This window comes from Salmo trutta, chromosome 32 (genome assembly GCF_901001165.1).
Source record: "Salmo trutta chromosome 32, fSalTru1.1, whole genome shotgun sequence".
NCBI lineage: Eukaryota > Metazoa > Chordata > Actinopteri > Salmoniformes > Salmonidae > Salmo > Salmo trutta.
This window is the reverse complement of record NC_042988.1, coordinates 39,878,571-39,901,729: the sequence shown is the minus strand read 5'-3', so window position 1 is coordinate 39,901,729 and position 23,159 is coordinate 39,878,571. Positions and strand designations below refer to the sequence as shown.

General features: G+C 48.1%; 2 protein-coding genes across 5 annotated transcripts in view; both read right to left on the bottom strand.

Moving 5' to 3' along the window:
• Positions 1–13,514, bottom strand: part of LOC115171890 (cdc42 effector protein 4-like) — a 32,744-nt gene extending 19,230 nt beyond the window's left edge. The window contains exons 1-2 of one of the 2 annotated variants that reach the window (XM_029729087.1): positions 13,139–13,514; positions 2,581–2,786 (exon numbers count right to left, since the gene is read on the bottom strand). The gene's annotated coding sequence lies outside the window, so the exon portion shown is untranslated. The remainder of the gene's footprint in view (positions 1–2,580; positions 2,787–13,138) is intronic. The other variant, XM_029729086.1, reaches the window with a different exon arrangement.
• A 5,371-nt stretch (positions 13,515–18,885) lies between these two features.
• LOC115171889 (protein sidekick-2) overlaps positions 18,886–23,159 on the bottom strand; it is a 346,069-nt gene continuing 341,795 nt past the window's right edge. For all 3 annotated transcript variants that reach the window (XM_029729082.1, XM_029729084.1, XM_029729085.1), the window contains one exon: positions 18,886–20,872. In XM_029729082.1, coding sequence (XP_029584942.1) covers positions 20,339–20,872 — 534 coding nt within the window. In that variant the 3' untranslated portion in view covers positions 18,886–20,338. The remainder of the gene's footprint in view (positions 20,873–23,159) is intronic.

Sequence of the window (23,159 nt, the reverse complement as noted above, 5' to 3'; positions counted from 1 at the left end):
GCCAGGGTTGTGGGTTCGATTCCCACGGAGTAGTATGCATTCACTACTGTAAGTCGCTCTGGATAAGAACGTCTGCTAAATGACTAAAATGTAAATGTAGCTGTTTAAGATTGTGTGTGTATTGAATGTCAGCTTATCAGTTGAGATGTTTCACAGTACCCACAGTATGTTGTGCATGGTTCATCTCTCTGACATCCTGCTAGCTCAGACCCCATTATTCACTTCTGGGTCAAAGGTCAGGGTCATGCAGGGTCAGTGTGGGAGGAAGGCATGTTTAGCCTGAATGTCTCTCTCCACCCTTTTCAATCTTTCTTTCTCACTCACTATCTCTCTGAACATAGTCTGTTATGTTGCAAACCATATTTCACAATCCCATAGGGGATCATGAATACTTTAGTACAGTGGAGACAGATCACTTCCCAGCTGTTTCTATTCTCTGTGTTCTGGCCCACGTGACATGGATGTTGCATTTTGTCAAAGAGCGTGTGTGTGTTGTAAACGTGTGTTTGTAAAGTCAATCCCCAAGCAGTGACCTCAGAGTTCCCACGGTTACTCACCAACAACCTTCTTACTCACTCACACACACACACACACACACACACACACACACAACACACACACAAACACAACACACACACGAGCCGTTCCTAACTGTCCCTAAATATGTTCCTCTATTGCTCATCATGTGACATCTGATCAAGAAGACACATTCTGGAATTCCAGAGGGTTTTCCCCAACAGTATTCTTACCCTGAGAACGCCATGGAAATGCTGTGTTAACTTCATCTGCCTATTCCCTATGAAGTGCACTTCTTTTGACCAGAGTCCCTATACAGGAAATAGGGTGCCATTTGGGGACGTGCACTCTAAATGTTAGGTGTTTATAGGTTACAAGACAGAATGAACACCGTATAGGTCTGAGGAGGGTTGTAAGCCTGACTGGGGTATATTTCTGCTTCATTGAGACCCAACATTATGGGGAGAAATAGCCCTGAACACTAAGGCATCATGAGAAAGGCCAATGAGTGGGTTCCACAAGGCTTTAGCTTTCAGCTTCCTCTAAACAGACAGATTTCCTCCACTTGAATCAGAGTGAATGAGGCAAAACACACTTGGCTTGATTGAGTTGAAAGACAAATGCTGTTGAGTTGTACTGTAGTTACTAAAATAAGTTATTACGTCCCACACTGAGGAAATGACAGCAGTAACAGTCGCTGTGGGAGCTGTAACCTGAGTTACGAGCAGAAACATTCACTAATCTCCATTCATAAATAACACTGTGCGTTATGTTATACAACCCTCTGCTGAATACCTCCTCCACTTCTTCAGATTACAGAACTCTACATTACTAACAGCCCAGTTTCATTAGAGGGAGTTTACGATACAGCTTCCTGGGTTTCAGGACTGACATTCTTCACATCCTTTCAATACACTCACACACACACCATTCATAAACATGACTCCTACATACCATTTCCTTAATTGAGTATTGACAATACTTGACACACTTCCCTGATAATCAATTCCTCCAGAGGCTATCCCCCTCCCCCACCATGCGGCCCATCCAACCCCAGAGAAGGTGGTATCCCCCTCCCCCTCCATGCGGCCCATCCAACCCCAGAGAAGGTGGTATCCCCCTCCCCCTCCATGCGGCCCATCCAACCCCAGAGAAAGTGGTATCCCCCTCCCCCTCCATGCGGCCCATCCAACCCCAGAGAAGGTGGTATCCCCCTCCCCCACCATGCGGCCCATCCAACCCCAGAGAAGGTGGTATCCGCCTCCCCCTCCATGCGGCCCATCCAACCCCAGAGAAGGTGGTATCCCCCTCCATGCGGCCCATCCAACCCCAGAGAAGGTGGTATCCCCCTCCCCCTCCATGCGGCCCATCCAACCCCAGAGAAGGTGGTATCCCCCTCCATGCAGCCCATCCAACCCCAGAGAAGGTGGTATCCCCCTCCATGCGGCCCATCCAACCCCAGAGAAGGTGGTATCCCCCTCCATGCGTCCCATCCAACCCCAGAGAAGGTGGTATCCCCCTCCATGCGGCCCATCCAACCCCAGAGAAGGTGGTATCCCCCTCCATGCGGCCCATCCAACCCCAGAGAAGGTGGTATCCCCCTCCATGCGGCCCATCCAACCCCAGAGAAGGTGGTATCCCCCTCCCCCACCATGCGGCCCATCCAACCCCAGAGAAGGTGGTATCCCCCTCCCCCACCATGCGGCCCATCCAACCCCAGAGAAGGTGGTATCCCCCTCCCCCACCATGCGGCCCATCCAACCCCAGAGAAGGTGGTATCCCCCTCCCCCACCATGCGGCCCATCCAACCCCAGAGAAGGTGGTATCCCCCTCCCCCACCATGCAGCCCATCCAACCCCAGAGAAGGTGGTATCCCCCTCCCCCACCATGCGGCCCATCCAACCCCAGAGAAGGTGGTATCCCCCTCCCCCACCATGCAGCCCATCCAACCCCAGAGAAGGTGGTATCCCCCTCCCCCACCATGCGGCCCATCCAACCCCAGAGAAGGTGGCCAAAGCTGGGCGGTGGCACTCAGTCAGTCTGGATCCAATAAAAACTACTGACCTGGATGGAGTGATGAAAGGATGACCTGAGGGCATGGGGGGATATGGCCCAATCCACAAGACCTGGAAATAGGGACCGGCTATGGCGGCTCGGCAGGCTTGTTCTAGATGTTCATTCTACACAGGCATGGGTTACCCTAGACTGGGTTTCTTCAGAGATCTGCCTCTTATCCCAGTCATTCCCAGACTGTTGGACATACATAAGACCTGGGAATAAGAACAGACTAGAATAGTCTTCTTCAATCTTTTACAGTACAGTCCTCTAGCTACTGATGACATTGGAAGTTTCCAGACATCGGTGACCTGGGTTATATTACACTATTCAGAGATTTGCCACTAGTCCCAGTAATTCACCAGACCGTTGGTCTCTGCTAGATGTCAGTCTCTACTGCACCAAGTAACTTAACAGGCTGCTGGGGCTGTGCCAGAGTCCTAGCAGGCTGCTGGGGCTGTGCCAGGGTCCTAGCAGGCTGCTGGGGCTGTGCCAGGGTCCTAGCAGGCTGCTGGGGCTGTGCCAGGGTCCTAGCAGGCTGCTGGGGCTGTGCCAGGGTCCTAGCAGGTTGCTGGGGCTGTGCCAGGGTCCTAGCAGGCTGCTGGGGCTGTGCCAGAGTCCTAGCAGGCTGCTGGGGCTGTGCCAGGGTCCTAGCAGGCTGCTGGGGCTGTGCCAGGGTCCTAGCAGGTTGCTGGGGCTGTGCCAGGGTCCTAGCAGGCTGCTGGGGCTGTGCCAGAGTCCTAGCAGGCTGCTGGGGCTGTGCCAGGGTCCTAGCAGGCTGCTGGGGCTGTGCCAGAGTCCTAGCAGGCTGCTGAGGCTGTGCCAGAGTCCTATACATGTATCTAGAGAGGTTTCTGTCTTAACGTTCTGAGTGCCACTTCCTCCTCAGTAGCCAAGTGATAAGACTCTGTATTCACTGCCACACTTCCGAATTACACGGGTTTATTTCGGACAGGTTTTAAAACCTATGAAGATGTCCAGTGAAAGCAGATACGGCATTTGTTTGACACCACAACACAATACCGACTTTCACTATCCCGAAGACTAATCAATAAAAACATCTGAAATTCACTGCTCTGTTTTGTTTGTTTACAGCGGGTCATTTCATAGGGAACTGTCACTCTAGTATTGTTACATCACCAACATCTAGAGAATAAAGACGTTACCATGACAGCCCTTCTCAAACCTGTACAAACTCTTAATTTATGCCTCAGTCGTGCTACACAGCCACTTACCAGAGCTGAACGTCCCATTTAGAAGAGGAACAGCCCATTATCTCTCCATCAGACCAACAGGGTGGGACCATGCAGACAGCAGCACAATAATCACTTACAGTCGGGGGCCTCATTTTAATGGAGCATGTTGCACTTTCAAGAAATGCTCATTTTCGATGAATCATTGGTAGCCAAATAGATGTTCTATATTTAGAAGTCTGTCTAGGATAAATTGTCATGGCGTACAAAACAGGCCTTTCTGTTGGCTAGACTGATGTCCAGAGTATATAGGCCAGAGCCAGACGAAATATAGACCCCAGTGTGAGCTGGTTACTCCTCTGTCTCACCTCACACCTCCACCCACACAGAGGTGTGTGTTGTGAACTAACCCTGTGGTGTGAACGGACGCCGTAGTGTTAAACCATAGTGCTGCCATCACCTTCAACCATCAGCGCTCACCTAACGTGTCTGTGTGTGAGGTCATCAGCATTGCATGCTCGTGTCACACCTCCCACACAGACAACAGAGGGGAGGCAGCGTGTTCGATGGAATGCTGCTCTCTCCTCTCAGTCAAGATCCAAGAGAGACAGTTAGGGACATGTTTCTACTAGGTTATGGTTGAGTTTCAAATAGCAGCCTGTTCCCTATATAGTGCACTACTTCTGACCAGAGCCCTATGGGGCCTAGTGCACCCTATGGGCGATCCTGCATGGGTTAAAAATATAAGCCTGAAAGCTAAACAAATTTTTATCAACTATGGCTTGTTGTTACAAAAGGTGTTGTTTGTAAGGTCAAAAGTAGTGCACTAAAACCGGGGAATAGGGTGCTATTTGTGACGTATACTCCATGTGCTGTGACCTCTGTCCTGTTACTGAGCTGCTATTTAAACACTGACAAGAACTGCGGGTGACTTAAACCTCCAACACACCACCAGGAAGAAGGAAAACAATTACAGAGGGACGGGGTCAGGGGAGGGCGGAAGAGAGGGACGGGGTCAGGGGAGGGCGGAAGAGAGGGACGGGGTCAGGGGAGGGCGGAAGAGAGGGACGGGGTCAGGGGAGGGCGGAAGAGAGGGACGGGGTCAGGGAGGGAGGGAGGGCGGAAGAGAGGGACGGGGTCAGGGAGGGAGGGAGGGCGGAAGAGAGGGACGGGGTCAGGGAGGGAGGGAGAGAGGGACGGGGTCAGGGAGGGAGGGAGGGCGGAAGAGAGGGACGGGGTCAGGGAGGGAGGGAGAGAGGGACGGGGTCAGGGAGGGAGGGAGAGAGGGACGGGGTCAGGGAGGGAGGGAGAGAGGGACGGGGTCAGGGAGGGCGGAAGAGAGGGACGGGGTCAGGGAGGGAGGGAGAGAGGGACGGGGAGGGAGAGAGGGACAGGGAGGGAAGGAAGAAGAGAAGGACAGGGTCAGGGACGGAAGGAAGAAGAGAGGGACAGGGTCAGGGACGGAAGGAAGAAGAGAGGGACAGGGTCAGGGACGGAAGGAAGAAGAGAGGGACAGGGTCAGGGACGGAAGGAAGAAGAGAGGGACAGGGTCAGGGACGGAAGGAAGAAGAGAGGGACAGGGTCAGGGACGGAAGGAAGAAGAGAGGGACAGGGTCAGGGACGGAAGGAAGAAGAGAGGGACAGGGTCAGGGACGGAAGGAAGAGAGGGACAGCAGTGGCGTCTTCCGTGGTGTCCTCACACGAACACCATTCTTGTTTAGTGTTTTACATATCGTAGACTCGTCAACAGAGATGTTAGCATGTTCCAGAGATTTCTGTAAGTCTTTAGTTGACACTAGGATTCTTCTTAACCTCATTGAGCATTCTGCGCTGTGCTCTTCCAGTCATCTTTGCAGGACGGCCACTCCTAGGGAGAGTGGACACAGTGCTGAACTTTCTCCATTTATAGACAAATTTGTCTTACCGTGGTCTGATGAAAATCGGGGCTTTGAGAGATCTTTTTGTAACCCTTTCCAGCTTTATGCAAGTCAAAATTCTTAATCTTAGGTCTTCGGAGATCGCTTTTGTTCGGGGCATGGACCACATCAGGCAATGCTTCCAGTGAATAGGGTTGCAAAGGGTCGGAAACTTTCCGGTGAATTTCCACGGAAATTTCCATGGGAAGTTAAGCAAAATACCCCAAATTCCAGGGCTTAAATTCAACAACAAAATAGTTAGCTTATAACAGTGAGCCTTTTATTGTGGGATACACATAAGGCAATTATAGGTCTTGTGGCATATTTTGGTTAAACTATCCCCAATGAAATGGAATTGCAACCCTCTGCATGTACAGTGCACTCTTCCATCACATGTACAGCTGATTCTCAAGACCTTGCACACTAATGAGATGCTATTGAGCCCACACTACTATACTGTCTGAGCCAACAACTACATGCTTTCTGGTAAGTTTTGATAACAATACTGGGTGGGGTGAATATATTTTATATGACATACATGATTTTTTGTTAATCTCTGCACCAGACAGGATGCTCTTGCCAGCATACTTGGGGTCCAACATTTACGCTGTGGCGTGTATGGGCAGAAGTCTTCACGCTTTTTGATGTATTTCAGAACTGCAGTTTCCTCTGCTTGGAGCAACAGTGAAGTGGGCAGGGCAGTACGGATTTTATTCTCTTACATCTGCAAGCAGAGTCATTACACACATCTGTGAAAATCTGAAGGACCCAAAAGGGACTTGTGAAAAAATTACATAAAATCCTTGAACGTTACCAAAATGCTGGTAGTTTACTGGTAAACGTTGACATTTTCCAGTAATATATCCTCCCTTTCCAACCGTTGCACAGAGTGACGTAACGGCACTCAGCACGGCATCTAGATGTAAACAGGCAGAGGCCTTCAGAGGGGACACCTCCCTCCATGGCATCTAGAAGTAAACAGGCAGAGGCCTTCAGAGGGGGCATCTCCCTCCATGGCATTTAGAAGACTTACTACACAGCCTAAAGAGAGTGGGCACAGTGAGGGAGATTAGAACAGAGTGGAACTCCGGAACATTCAAGGAATATTAAAACGCATTCTAATTCTCAGCCATCTAAAATTATACACTTGGAGGTTTTATCAGAAGTAAGATATGGGGGGGGGGGGTTGTTAAGTTTTCCTCCTTAAAATTACTGCTGTCCTCAGTTCCTAAACCACAAGGCTTGGCCTTCCAGTTCACCAGCTGGACCAAAGACTTGACCTCATTGGTTGGACTAATTGGCGAACATCTGAGACACACGTCCATGGCTGTTGAACTGTGTTCTGCATTGCACAGCGCTAAATGAATGTTCCTAATTACACTAGAAAGATAAGTTAACGACATCAGTTAGCTTTACATGGCAATTACTGGTGACACACTGTGGCGGTACAGGGGAGTGTGTGTGTGTATATATATATAAAGGTCTGAGCCCACAGGAAGGGCAGGGGGAGTAGGAGTCTCCCATCGCAACAGAAAATAACACACACATCAATCAATCCATACTCTAAACAGACACTAATCTAAACCAACCAGCAGCAATAAGGTTTTAATTACGAGGTACTGTACTTCTAAACTGTACTGTCAGTGCTTCCTGACCTTTCACCTGTGCTTTAGATGCATCAGACAGAATGTTGCCACTCATCTGTTCAGCGCGAGCAGAGGACCGTATAATGATGAGAGAGTGCAGAGGACCGTATAATGATCAGAGAGTGCAGAGGACCGTATAATGATGAGAGAGTGCAGAGGACCGTATAATGATGAGAGAGTGCAGAGGACCGTATAATGATGAGAGAGTGCAGAGGACCCTATAATGATGAGAGAGTGCAGAGGACCGTATAATGATGAGAGCGAGCAGAGGACTGTATAATGATGAGTGCAGAGGACTGTATAATGATGAGAGAGCAGAGGACCGTATAATGATGAGAGCTTGCAGAGGACCGTATAATGATGAGAGCGAGCAGAGGACTGTATAATGATGAGAGAGTGCAGAGGACCGTATAATGATGAGAGAGAGCAGAGGACCGTATAATGATGAGAGAGAGCAGAGGACTGTATAATGATGAGAGCGAGCAGAGGACCGTATAATGATGAGAGCGAGCAGAGGACCGTATAATGATGAGAGAGTGCAGAGGACTGTATAATGATGAGAGAGAGCAGAGGACTGTATAATGATGAGAGAGAGCAGAGGACCGTATAATGATGAGAGAGAGCAGAGGACCGTATAATGATGAGAGAGAGCAGAGGACCGTATAATGATGAGAGAGTGCAGAGGACTGTATAATGATGAGTGCAGAGGACTGTATAATGATGAGAGAGAGCAGAGGACTGTATAATGATGAGAGAGAGCAGAGGACTGTATAATGATGAGAGAGAGCAGAGGACCGTATAATGATGAGAGAGTGCAGAGGACTGTATAATGATGAGTGCAGAGGACTGTATAATGATGAGTGCAGAGGACTGTATAATGATGAGTGCAGAGGACTGTATAATGATGAGAGCGAGCAGAGGACTGTATAATGATGAGAGAGTGCAGAGGACCGTATAATGATGAGAGAGAGCAGAGGACTGTATAATGATGAGAGAGAGCAGAGGACCGTATAATGATGAGAGAGTGCAGAGGACTGTATAATGATGAGTGCAGAGGACTGTATAATGATGAGTGCAGAGGACTGTATAATGATGAGTGCAGAGGACTGTATAATGATGAGAGCGAGCAGAGGACTGTATAATGATGAGAGAGTGCAGAGGACCGTATAATGATGAGAGCGAGCAGAGGACCGTATAATGATGAGAGTGTAGAGGACCGTATAATGATGAGAGAGCAGAGGACCGTATAATGATGAGAGAGCAGAGGACCGTATAATGATGAGAGCGAGCAGAGGACCGTATAATGATGAGAGCGAGCAGAGGACTGTATAATGATGAGAGAGCAGAGGACTGTATAATGATGAGAGAGTGCAGAGGACCGTATAATGATGAGAGAGTGCAGAGGACTGTATAATGATGAGAGAGTAGAGGACTGTATAATGATGAGAGCGAGCAGAGGACTGTATAATGATGAGAGCGAGCAGAGGACTGTATAATGATGAGAGAGTGCAGAGGACCGTATAATGATGAGAGCGAGCAGAGGACCGTATAATGATGAGAGCAGAGGACTGTATAATGATGAGAGCGAGCAGAGGACTGTATAATGATGAGAGAGTGCAGAGGACTGTATAATGATGAGAGAGTGCAGAGGACCGTATAATGATGAGAGCGAGCAGAGGACTGTATAATGAGTCGGACATCCTCAGGACCCCAGATAGCAGGGAATTGCTGAATAAACATTTCCTCTGGCTTGTGAACAAACTCTACTAATCACGTTAGTATGCCCCCCACCCACACCCAGGCCTGAAACAAGAGGGTCCCAGGAACAAACAGTATTCACAGTGACATTTGAGACTCACAAAACCCCCTTGGAATATAGATGTTGGGGCAACTTAACAGGGTTTACATACAGTTTGCAGTGAACTAATGAACCAAAGCTCAAAGGTTGGCTCCTGTGCACAAATCATGTAACCTAGTTAGTTAAGTTAAGATTAGTTTAGTTTAGTTTAGTTACAGACCCTTAGAACTGTGTGCCAAAAGCAAGAGAGGACAATACAGTCAAATGATGTCTGCATCCTAAACAACACCCTATTCCCTAGCAGGATGTTATGTAGAGCACTATAGTGGACAGGGTGTCAGTTGGGATACAGCCTATAGTGGACATGGTGTCAGCTGGGATGTAAACTATAGGGGACAGGGTGTTAGGATCAGAGGAGGGATACAACCTGTCAGAACAGTAAACAGTCAGGATCAGAGGAGGGATACAACCTGTCAGAACCGTAAACAGTCAGGATCAGGGGAGGGATACAACCTGTCAGAACCGTAAACAGTCAGGATCAGGGGAGGGATACAACCTGTCAGAACCGTAAACAGTCAGGATCAGAGGAGGGATACAACCTGTCAGAACAGTAAACAGTCAGGATCAGAGGAGGGATACAACCTGTCAGAACAGTAAACAGTCAGGATCAGAGGAGGGATACAACCTGTCAGAACCGTAAACAGTCAGGATCAGAGGAGGGATACAACCTGTCAGAACAGTAAACAGTCAGGATCAGAGGAGGGATACAACCTGTCAGAACAGTAAACAGTCAGGATCAGAGGAGGGATACAACCTGTCAGAACAGTAAACAGTCAGGATCAGAGGAGGGATACAACCTGTCAGAACAGTAAACAGTCAGGATCAGAGGAGGGATACAACCTGTCAGAACCGTAAACAGTCAGGATCAGAGGAGGGATACAACCTGTCAGAACCGTAAACAGTCAGGATCAGAGGAGGGATACAACCTGTCAGAACCGTAAACAGTCAGGATCAGAGGAGGGATACAACCTGTCAGAACCGTAAACAGTCAGGATCAGAGGAGGGATACAACCTGTCAGAACCGTAAACAGTCAGGATCAGAGGAGGGATACAACCTGTCAGAACCGTAAACAGTCAGGATCAGAGGAGGGATACAACCTGTCAGAACAGTAAACAGTCAGGATCAGAGGAGGGATATAACCTGTCAGAACAGTAAACAGTCAGGATCAGAGGAGGGATATAACCTGTCAGAACAGTAAACAGTCAGGATCAGAGGAGGGATACAACCTGTCAGAACAGTAAACAGTCAGGATCAGAGGAGGGATACAACCTGTCAGAACAGTAAACAGTCAGGATCAGAGGAGGGATATAACCTGTCAGAACAGTAAACAGTCAGGATCAGAGGAGGGATACAACCTGTCAGAACAGTAAACAGTCAGGATCAGAGGAGGGATACAACCTGTCAGAACAGTAAACAGTCAGGATCAGAGGAGGGATACAACCTGTCAGAACAGTAAACAGTCAGGATCAGAGGAGGGATACAACCTGTCAGAACCGTAAACAGTCAGGATCAGAGGAGGGATACAACCTGTCAGAACCGTAAACAGTCAGGATCAGAGGAGGGATACAACCTGCCAGAACAGTAAACAGTCAGGATCAGAGGAGGGGAACCAATGATAAAGATGGATCCATTCCAACCTCAAAGCGTCCCTGGTCGCTGAAAGACCTACTTCTAAGTGTTGAACTGGCAACATCAGTCACCCAAACTACAGGGTACAACCCTTCACCACATACTCAGCATCATTCAGCTCAGTGTCGCAGTCCGCAGAGACATTCCTAGGAGAAAATAACACTATGTTGGAATTTCCTGGAACGTCAACCCCCCATACACACATGTGCGCGCACACACACACACACACACGTTCTATGACAGAGTTCGGTTTAAAGCAGGATGCATGCCCCCCCCAGAAAGACATGGCCTTCCCCCCACAACACAGTACACGTTGAAAGACAGAACACAGCGCGTGGTGAAAGACAGAACACGGTGAAAGAGAGAACACAGCGCGTGGCGAAAGACAGAACACAGCGCGTGGCGAAAGACAGAACACAGCGCGTGGCGAAAGACAGAACACAGCGCGTGGCGAAAGACAGAACACAGCGCGTGGCGAAAGACAGAACACAGCGCGTGGCGAAAGACAGAACACAGCGCGTGGTGAAAGACAGAACACAGCGCGTGGTGAAAGACAGAACACAGCGCGTGGTGAAAGACAGAACACAGCGCGTGGTGAAAGACAGAACACAGCGCGTGGTGAAAGAGAACACAGCACGTGGTGAAAGACAGAACACAGCGCGTGGTGAAAGAGAACACAGCGCGTGGTGAAAGACAGAACACAGCGCGTGGTGAAAGACAGAACACAGCGGTTCACAGCTACCACACAGGAACACAGACAAATGAAAAGATCCATTCATTTCATGACAATTGAAACGTTTGATTTATCCGCCAATATTCTTGATTCAACAAAACGGAAGAAACCTGAGTGAAACTTGGGGTAGGCTACTACCTAAATTTGTCCAATGAGAAACGGTTGGTTTGATTGAATTTTCCGTTGCACATTTTTTTAAATAAAGTTTTGCCCTAATAACCACAACCCCCCATGGTCCATTATGACAGTGTCCCAAATGGTTCCCTATCTGTCCCTATGGGCCCTGGTCAGAAGTAGTGCACCGTATAGTGACTATGGTGCCATTTGGAACACAGCCAGTAGAGGACTTCCAGCCAATGAGCTGATCTGAGGCCATGACTCTGACAGCCATGCCCAGTGACACAGATCTGGTTGCCATGTCAACAGTCTCTGGCTGGGAGGGTAATGGTTTGGGAGAATGGGATGCACATTGACCAGTGTACCAGCGCATACGCACACACACGACGAGAGGCTAAACAGTAGGTGAACTGTCTGCTACGATGTGTGTGTGTGTGTGTGTGTACACAGTTTTGGACTTAACAGGGTCAGTTTGTCCATTCTGTCACCAGCAGTTCCACTTCATCTAATGTCTGTTGGTTAATGATTGAACAATTCTCTGGCCTGAGATCCAAACTCACCTCTCCCAATGCTGCAGAGTGAGTTGGCAAAAATGAATTTTCTCCCATTCTGTCAAATGCACGTTCTTTAAGAAAGTGCTCTGGTGCAACCAATTAGTAGTTAGGCTATCAAAGAGGACGTTGTTCGTGGACATGGTATGATGGAGTACATCAGAAAAGATTTCACCGGAGTCACCATCATCATAGATTTAGACCACCATGCTCCCCTAGTCTAGACAACCTATCCAGGAGCTAAACCCCTGCCTTCAATACAACCGATGCTTTTCTTTTTACCATAATACAAAGTGAGTCGCACCATATGTCCTTGAATTCCTTTAAGCTACACAACTTCTAAATGAATCAGTCGAATATAAAGTTAAGAAATATGAAAATAATTATAAGTCCACTGAAAGCAGAGTTCTAACAGAAAACCTAAAACACAATCTTATTGTATTGATTTCAAAACGCAAAGCAAATGATCATGAAGCCAGACACAGAAAAGGCAACAAAGTAACACGAGCCTATTTCTACTGACTACCGTCATTTTTGCAACATCGTTGCATTCAATAAACAGGCACCCGGCAGCGCCCAAAACCACTGCATGTTGCAATGGTCTGTTGTTTGTAATGTGGGGAATAGTCTACACTCGACAGAAAGGGGACAACTACTCCAATGAAGCTGTTAAAAAAGAGAATCATGAAATAACCCTGTTTCAACACGGCTGAGGATCACTGACTAGGGAACAATAAGTAGCCTGGTCTGTGATTACAATAGCTTCTCCCCTCCCAATATTCACCCCCCGTGGTCCCCCCATCTGCGCTCCTGTCTGTTTGTAAACTGTATGCACTATGATCAAGACGGAATAAAATATCCACAATTAAGTATTTTTTTATGGATCTAATTTAAAGCGCATGCATAGGCCACCCGGAACTCACCGTGAAAAGCATCCCATTCACAAGGCGTTGATCCGCGTGACAGTTTCAACGGGTCCCCAGGTTCAAGACAAGGGCGCGTTCATCACACAACAACGTTGTCTGTTGGCTTGTCTTGTAGTAGGCTAGGATCCGCTCAACAACGGGACCAGGCAAAATGTAGAGAATATATATCCTATCGACTCTTCCAAAATCCCAATTCTATTATTTTTATTTGGAAACAAAACAACATAGTGAAGTTGATTTCCAGAGTAAAATAGTAGCTATGATGTGTCCTCTGTGCTTCTGTCAGGGGTGGCTGTACACCGGTGCAACGTTCATCACGTTTCCACTCCTTTCGTGAGTCTGACCACGCCCCTCCCACATGGCGTCTTAAAGCGATAGAGGGGTATTCTAGAATTCAGGCTATTCTCACTTTACTGAGACCGACAAAAGGCTCTGTGTGGGCCCCACCAGTTTTCCAAACTGTGGAGATGGGTAATGAATGATTGTCACATTCAAATTTGTGTGTGTGTGGCAACGGGTACCATATCTCACACAGCCAAAGGAGGGGAAAGGTAGGCCTATAGTCACATGACTTACTGCCCAGGGAGGGGATAGGTAGGCCTATAGTCACATGACTTACTGCCCAGGGAGGGGATAGGTAGGCCTATAGTCACATGTCTTACAGCCCAGGGAGGGGATAGGTAGGCCTATAGTCACATGACTTACTGCCCAGGGAGGGGATAGGTAGGCCTATAGTCACATGACTTACTGCCCAGGGAGGGGATAGGTCGGCCTATAGTCACATGTCTTACAGCCCAGGGAGGGGATAGGTAGGCCTATAGTCACATGACTTACTGCCCAGGGAGGGGATAGGTAGACCTATAGTCACATGACTTACTGCCCAGGGAGGGGATAGGTAGGCCTATAGTCACATGACTTACTGCACAGGGAGGGGATAGGTCGGCCTATAGTCACATGACTTACTGCCCAGGGAGGGGATAGGTAGGCCTATAGTCACATGTCTTACAGCCCAGGGAGGGGAAAGGTAGGCCTATAGTCACATGTCTTACAGCCCAGGGAGGGGATAGGTAGGCCTATAGTCACATGACTTACTGCCCAGGGAGGGGATAGGTAGGCCTATAGTCACATGACTTACTGCCCAGGGAGGGGATAGGTAGGCCTATAGTCACATGACTTACTGCACAGGGAGGGGATAGGTAGGCCTATAGTCACATGACTTACTGCCCAGGGAGGGGATAGGTCGGCCTATAGTCACATGTCTTACAGCTCAGGGAGGGGATAGGTAGGCCTATAGTCACATGACTTACTGCCCAGGGAGGGGATAGGTAGGCCTATAGTCACATGACTTACTGCACAGGGAGGGGATAGGTAGGCCTATAGTCACATGACTTACTGCCCAGGGAGGGGATAGGTCGGCCTATAGTCACATGTCTTACAGCCCAGGGAGGGGATAGGTAGGCCTATAGTCACATGACTTACTGCCCAGGGAGGGGATAGGTAGTCCTATAGTCACATGTCTTACAGCCCAGGGAGGGGAAAGGTAGGCCTATAGTCACATGTCTTACAGCCCAGGGAGGGGATAGGTAGGCCTATAGTCACATGACTTACTGCCCAGGGAGGGGATAGGTAGACCTATAGTCACATGACTTACTGCCCAGGGAGGGGATAGGTAGGCCTATAGTCACATGACTTACTGCACAGGGAGGGGATAGGTAGGCCTATAGTCACATGACTTACTGCCCAGGGAGGGGATAGGTCGGCCTATAGTCACATGTCTTACAGCCCAGGGAGGGGATAGGTAGGCCTATAGTCACATGACTTACTGCCCAGGGAGGGGATAGGTAGGTCTATAGTCACATGACTTACTGCCCAAGGAGGGGATAGGTAGGTCTATAGTCACATGACTTACTGCCCAGGGAGGGGATAGGTAGACCTATAGTCACATGACTTACAGCCCAGGGAGGGGATAGATAGGTCTATAGTCACATGACTTACAAGATGATTTCCAATAGGTGCAGGATTTACAGAACAAAGGGGCATGACCCGCATGCTTTGTTGAGGTGGGTGGAAGTATGCTGGGGGGTATGCAGTCTATCAACAGATTCATTATGATAGCAGATTGATTATGATAGGGTCACCCAGAGGGACCGAGCATTGCGTTTGGTTCGACTCAGGGGCGTGAGAGGTAACATGTTTTAGCCTATGGAAAAGGGCTCCTCTCAAGGGGGTGATAACAGCCTTTAAGTAGAGGATGCACAGTTTAATATAAAAACAGCCACAACCTTTCCAAATCCCCCTGATAGCCATGTACAAGGGGAGAGAAAAGGACTTAACAAGCTGGTTAACATCTTTCAGTCAAAGGTAGACTCAAACTAATGTCATTTTCACTAGGCTGTAATAATAACCACATAATATTTTACCGCTTTTACCGCTACTTTTAAAACTAGACTACATCAACTAAATGAGGTATAATTATGTCAGACTCAGGTTGAACAGGAATACCCAGGATGCCCGGGAGAAGCTTACAATTTTCTTGCAGAATTGGTAGATTTGATGGAAAATATTCAACCTTAATCAGAACCATATGGTCCTCAAAGTTTTAGTGAGCGTACCCAGCCCAAGGTCCATCTGAAGTTCTTCTGCAGTTCATTCATTCGGCCGTTCGTTCTGCGTGTTGTGTTTTGGCCTAACAATCCAGGTTAGAGGAAACATCCCACACCTGGCCTAACAATCCAGGTTAGAGGAACCATCCCACACCTGGCCTAACAATCCAGGTTAGAGGAACCATCCCACACCTGGCCTAACAATCCAGGTTAGAATAACCATCCCAGACCTGGCCTAACAATCCAGGTTAGAGTAAGCATCCTACACCTGGCTTAACAATCCTGGTTAGAATAACCATCCTACACCTGGCCTAACAATCCAGGTTAGAGTAACCATCCTACACCTGGCTTAACAATCCAGGTTAGAATAACCATCCTACACCTTGCCTAACAATCCAGGTTAGAATAACCATCCTACACCTGGCCTAACAATCCAGGTTAGAGTAAGCATCCTACACCTGGCCTAACAATCCAGGTTAGAATAACCATCCTACACCTTGCCAAACAATCCAGGTTAGAATAACCATCCTACACCTGGCCTAACAATCCAGGTTAGAGGAACCATCCTACACCTGGCTTAACAATCCAGGTTAGAATAACCATCCTACACCTTGCCTAACAATCCAGGTTAGAATAACCATCCTACACCTGGCCTAACAATCCAGGTTAGAGTAAACATCCTACACCTGGCCTAACAATCCAGGTTAGAGTAACCATCCTACACCTTGCCAAACAATCCAGGTTAGAATAACCATCCTACACCTGGCCTAACAATCCAGGTTAGAGTAACCATCCTACACCTGGCTTAACAATCCAGGTTAGAATAACCATCCTACACCTGGCCTAACAATCCAGGTTAGAGTAAGCATCCTACACCTGGCCTAACAATCCAGGTTAGAATAACCATCCTACACCTGGCCAAACAATCCAGGTTAGAATAACCATCCTACACCTGGCCTAACAATGCCTGTGATGATATGGCCATTAGACTATATAGTTATTCAGAATCAGCCCCCTCTGTTACTCTGACTGGCAGGGCTGCTGTTGAGTGATAGATGATGACACTGGAAAAAACTCATGTTCAAATCACAGTCAGTGAACTAATTCATCATCTCTATCCATATTATCATTTAGGAAAATACTTTTTCAGACAATTCAATTGTTCTAAAAGATGCGTGATGAACTTCATGTTGACAAGCACTTTACTGTAAACTCCCCCCTTATCCCCCTCTCTCTTTCTCCTCTCTCATGTACTTTCTGTGATGAAATGAACAGCATGAAGGACTGTATTTAAACAGCCAATGTCCATCAGTCATATTTTATAGCCATTTCCTTTTCTTGTTGGCTGAGTTCCCAGTGTATTCTCTCTTTCTCTCTCTCTCGCTCTCTCCCTCTCTTACTCTTTCTCCCACTCTTTCTCTTTCTCCCTCTCTTTTTCTCTCTCTCTTTCTCTTTCTTCCTCTTTGTCTTTCTTTCTCTCCCTCGCACTCTCTCGCTCTCTCTCTCCCTCACTCCATCTGGCTCCTGGCCCTGTGAGTTGGATCTTAATGAGAATCTCTAGACAACTGCAGTGCTCTGTTTGGGTTTGTGGATGCATTAACGATTTGCCAAGGATCTGTCTTTCTGTCCAATTACTGCCGTCAGAGGAGGGCTTCTGCAAAATATAAGATTTCTGGAGCTTCCTGTGGATTGTAGACCAGGCCTCTCATTTCGTTGTACCCACCTCTCTCTCTCTCTCTCTCTCTCTCTCAACCCCTCTCTCTTTTTGTTGTCTCTCGTCTCTCTCCTTCCCCTCTACTAAGGATACATATTTTCCGGTTAGAAATAAAGAGATTATCTCCAGGCGTACTATCCCACCCTCCCCTGTCATCTCCCCTTCTCCCCTTTCATCCTCCCTTCTCCCCTGTCATCCCCCTTCTCCCCTGTCATCTCCCCTTCTCCCCTTTCATCCTCCCTTCTCCCTGTCATCCCCCTTCTCCCCTGTCATCCCCCTTCCCCCCTGTCATTCCCCATTTTCCCCGTCATTCTCCCTTCTCCCCTGTCATCCTCCCTTCTCCCTGTCATCCTCCCTTCTCCCCTGTCATCCCCCTTCTCCCCTGTCATCCCCCCTTCTCCCCTGTCATCCTCCCTTCTCCCCTGTCATCCTCCCTTCTCCCCTGTCATCCTCCCTACTCCCTGTCATCCACCTTCTCCCCTGTCATCCCCCATTCTGCCCTGTCATCCCCCCTTCTCCCCTGTCATCCCCCTTTCTCCCCTGTCATCGCCCTTCTCCCTTGTCATCCCCCCTTTTCCCCTGTCATCCTCCCTTTTCCCCTGTCATCCCCCTTCTCCCCTGTCATCCCCCCTTCTCCCCTGTCATCCCCCTGTCATCCCCTGTCTCATCTCGGCTCTGTCTGTCTCTGTCCCTGTCTCTGCTCTGTCTCTGCTCTGTCTCTGTCTCTGTCCTGTCTCTGCTCTGTCTCTGATGTGGCTGGGAAGAATCAGGTCAGCTACCTGCCTATTAGCATCTAGTGTCAGTCATCCTTATGGCTCTGGCTCTGACAGAGTTGTGTTCTATGTGAAGGAGGATGGGGTTCTTTCAGTAGTGTTGCCTAGCAACAGTACATAAACATGGACAAGTTCATGTTATTCAGACTTCAACATATTACTGATTATTTAACTTTAGCGAGTGCCTTGATATCTGCTCCAGACCTGTGAGCCTGAACCTGATTATTTAACTTTAGCGAGTGCCTTGATATCTGCTCCAGACCTGTGAGGCTGAACCTGATTATTTAACTTTAGGGGGGGCCTTGATATCTGCTCCAGACCTGTGAGGCTGAACCTGATTATTTAACTTTAGCGAGTGCCTTGATATCTGCTCCAGACCTGTGAGGCTGAACCTGATTATTTAACTTTAGGGGGGGCCTTGATATCTGCTCCAGACCTGTGAGGCTGAACCTGATTATTTAACTTTAGGGGGGGCCTTGATATCTGCTCCAGACCTGTGAGGCTGAACCTGATTATTTAACTTTAGCGAGTGCCTTGATATCTGCTCCAGACCTATGAGGCTGACCTTTCAGGTAGAAACTGAATAAACTGCCGGAACATTCAGAGTCTGGGTATCTATTCAAGGCTTACAATTTGAGGCATTCAAAGAAACAATTTGTAGAAAATAAAATAATTTATTGTTGCAGTAGTACCATGATCATGTGGTTCTGATGTGTACAGTGAGTTTCAGCACACAACACAGGTGATATAAGTGTCCTTATGGACCTTGAATGTGATCAGGCACCTTCTTCCAATGGGTTCCATCCCGTTAGAAATGTCCCATAATACTTTGGTCAAATGAATATTATAATACAACTAATGAATATTATAATACAACAAATGAATATTATAATCCAACAAATGAATATTATAATACAACACATGTGGGTGTTTATCTATGTATAGGTGGAATGAAGCCTGAATCATATTGTAAAGTGTTGAAAAACCACATGCAACGTTGTGCAGTTGCAGAGGAATGTGCTGTAGCTGTAAGCACACAGATAACATTATGCAATACTTTTTTAATGACATTGATAACATTACCATTACAGAAGTGATTGATAGATACCATTAAGAAATAAATATCTGTTCAACAAAATGAAGACAAATGCATATCACATATGTACATATAAAATAGCAACAATGTTTTGGGTTTAAGTGAGAAGAACATCAAAGGTGTTGAAGCCGTTGTAGCTGATTGAGTGTCGTGGTACCAGATGTCATTCGTCATGTTACAGTTGTCTCTTACGTTCGTCCTTGGTTCATATTTCTAGCCCACATTGAGTCTTTTCCCCTTTAATTGTGTTTTCTGTCATTCTCTGTAAGACATAGTCCACAGTCCACTGATCCTTTGTGATGTGGTACTGTTCTCTTGTTCATATAGACTGCACTTTAAATACTCATCTCCTGGTTCACGTGTCGTGGCTGTCATGTAAAATACTATTATTAATGTGCCAAGCATCATAAACATTCTGAATGATTGTCTTTTTACATTTTTTATTAAATCTCTCTCTCTCTCTCTCTCTCTCTCGCTCTCGCTTTCTCTCGCTCACTCATAGACACACACACACACACACGGGAGAGCGAAAAAATACTATCCAAGATGCCTGCAATGTTTACTATAATATCGAGAGAACACCTTTAAAAATCGTTGTCATTAAGAAACAAGCAGAAAAAATGTAAATGCGAGTAAAACCAACTACAACAAAAGAATCCCCTTTTCACTATGAGCCAAAGTGAGCTGTACGGCGCTGGCCAGGTTACACATCCACTATGGTAGATGGAACCATGCTGGACAGGATCATGTGAAAAGAAACTGTCCAAGCCAGTAGGGCTCAGGGTCAGCCCTATAGTGTGAATGAGGGCTAGCCAGCACAGTAGGGCTCAGGGTCAGCCCTATAGTGTGAATGAGGGCTAGCCAGCACAGTAGGGCTCAGGGTCAGCTCTATAGAGTGAATGAGGGCTAGCCAGCACAGTAGGGCTCAGGGTCAGCTCTATAGAGTGAATGAGGGATAAAAGAGACCTCTGGGATGTATGTTCCTACTGGGAGCAGTGTGTTAAACGTGGTTCAAACGAAAGAGGAGAATCCCGCGGTAGGAGGCTGCTGAGTGGAGGAACAGCCCAGGCTGCTTGGAGGCCTACTGCTGTACAGGAGGGTCCCGTGCTGGCTGGGGGGTTCAGACACAGAACAGGACAGCAGCGAGGGAGTGGGAGTCCGGCTGCCCTTTGACCTGAATAGTGTGCCTTGACCCTGGGGTGCCAGACCCTGGATGAGACCCCCTTGGCTATGAAGCCCCTGGAGGCCCTGGGGCTGGGGGGATGGAGAGAGGGCCCGGGGCAGCAGGGGGGGTAGTGGGGGCAGGGGTGGAGGGTGTCTCGGGGTGGTGTTGGTGGTGGGCTGGATGGGGTCCTGCTCATCCAGGGGGTGGGGGTGAAGCGGCTCTGGCTGGGTATATCCGTAGGCCGGGGGGCGGGAGACGCCCTTCTGCTGGCGGCGCCAGGAGTTATAGTAGGTGGGGTCACTGATGTAGTGGTTGACAAAGGAGTGGGTCTTCTGCTGCCCTCCCCGATTCTGATCCACCTCGTACTCGCTGTCACTGCCCTGGGGTTGGACAATAAGGAATAGTGGTTTTAGTTGAGGAATGAGAACTTAGTGGGTAGGTGTAGATACTAGCTACATCAAACACAGTTTCAGATAAGGAGTGAGAACGGGGGATGTAGACACTAGCTACATCAAACACAGTTTCAGATAAGGAGTGAGAACGGGGGATGTAGATACTAGCTACATCAAACAGTTTCAGATAACACAATAGGAAGATTAAGACTTCCTATGGGAATTATGATTCCTTGTCAACCTGATTTACTAACAGCTTTGTTCTACAGGTCTAAAGGGCATGATTACAAACAAGTAATAATGGTCTTCATCTAACTGAGACAGCTAAAACACATCTAACAGACAGCTAACAGACAGCTAACACACAGCTAACAGACAGCTAACAGACAGTTAACAGACAGTTAACAGACAGTTAACAGACAGTTAACAGAGTTAACACACAGCTAACATAGAGCTTAACAGACAGCTAACATACAGCAGGACCTACTACTATCTGGGATCTGTCTCCCAGCAGCTAACACACAGGTGACAGACATCTAACAGACAGCTAACAGACAACTAACACACAGCTAACAGACAGCTAACAGACAGCTAACATACAGCAGGACCTATTACTATCTGGGATCTGTCTCTCAGCAGCTAACACACAGGTGACAGACAGCTAACAGACAGCTAACAGACAGCTAACACACAGCTAACACACAGGTGACAGACAGCTAACAGACAGCTAACAGACAGCTAACAGACAGCTAACATACAGCACGACCTACTACTATTTGGGATCTGTCTCCCAGCAGCTAACACACAGCTAACAGACAGCTAACCGGCAGCTAACACACAGCTAACACACAGCTAACACACAGCTAACAGACAGCTAACATACAGCAGGACCTACTACTATCTGGGATCTGTCTCCCAGCAGCTAACACACAGGTGACAGACAGCTAACAGACAGCTAACACACAGCTAACACACAGGTGACAGACAGCTAACAGACAGCTAACAGACAGCTAACAGACAGCTAACACACAGCTAACAGACAGTTAACACACAGCTAACAGACAGCTAACACACAGCTAACAGACAGCTAACATACAGCTAACAGACAGTTAACACACAGCTAACACACAGCTAACACACAGCTAACAGACAGCTAACATACAGCAGGACCTACTACTATCTGGGATCTGTCTCCCAGCAGCTAACACACAGGTGACAGACAGCTAACAGACAGCTAACACACAGCTAACACACAGCTAACAGACAGCTAACACACAGCTAACAGACAGCTAACAGACAGCTAACACACAGCTAACAGACAGCTAACAGACAGCAGGACCTCACCCAAAGCCCTGAGGAGCACCGATCTGATACGTGTAAACAAGAGTGTCCTATAGATGGACAGAGAACAATACAACTCTCACAGGAGGATGGTGGCACCTCAATTAGGGAGGATGGGCTCTTGGTAATGGCTGGAGCGGAATGAGTGGAATGGTTTCCATCTGTTTGATGCCATTTCATTCGCTCCGTTCCAGACGGAGCAAAATGTCTTCCAAGCCACTGAACTTTATTACATCTGCTGAGAAGAGAGGGAGAACGCTGGGAAGAGAGGGAGAACGCTGGGAGAACGCTGGGAAGAGAGGGAAAACGCTGGGAAGAGAGGGAGAACGCTGGGAAGAGAGGGAGAACGCTGGGAAGAGAGGGAGAACGCTGGGAAGAGAGGGAGAACGCTGGGAGAACACTGGGAAGAGAGGGAGAACGCTGGGAAGAGAGGGAGAACGCTGGGAAGAGAGGGAGAACGCTGGGAAGAGAGGGAGAACGCTGGGAAGAGAGGGGTTACGCTGGGAAGAGTGGGAGAACGCTGGGAGAACGCTATGAAGAGAGGGAGAACGCTGGGAAGAGAGGGAGAACGCTGGGAAGAGAGGGAGAACGCTGGGAAGAAAGGGAGAACGCTGGGAGAACGCTGGGAAGAGAGGGAGAACGCTGGGAAGAGAGGGAGAACGCTGGGAAGAGAGGGAGAACGCTGGGAAGAGAGGGAGAACGCTGGGAAGAGAGGGAGAACGCTGGGAGAACGCTGGGAAGAGAGGGAGAACGCTGGGAGAACGCTGGGAAGAGAGGGAGAACGCTGGGAAGAGAGGGAGAACGCTGGGAAGAGAGGGAGAACGCTGGGAAGAGAGGGAGAACGCTAGGAAGAGAGGGAGAACGCTGGGAAGAGAGGGAGAACGCTGGGAAGAGTGGGAGAACGCTGGGAAGAGAGGGAGAACGCTGGGAAGAG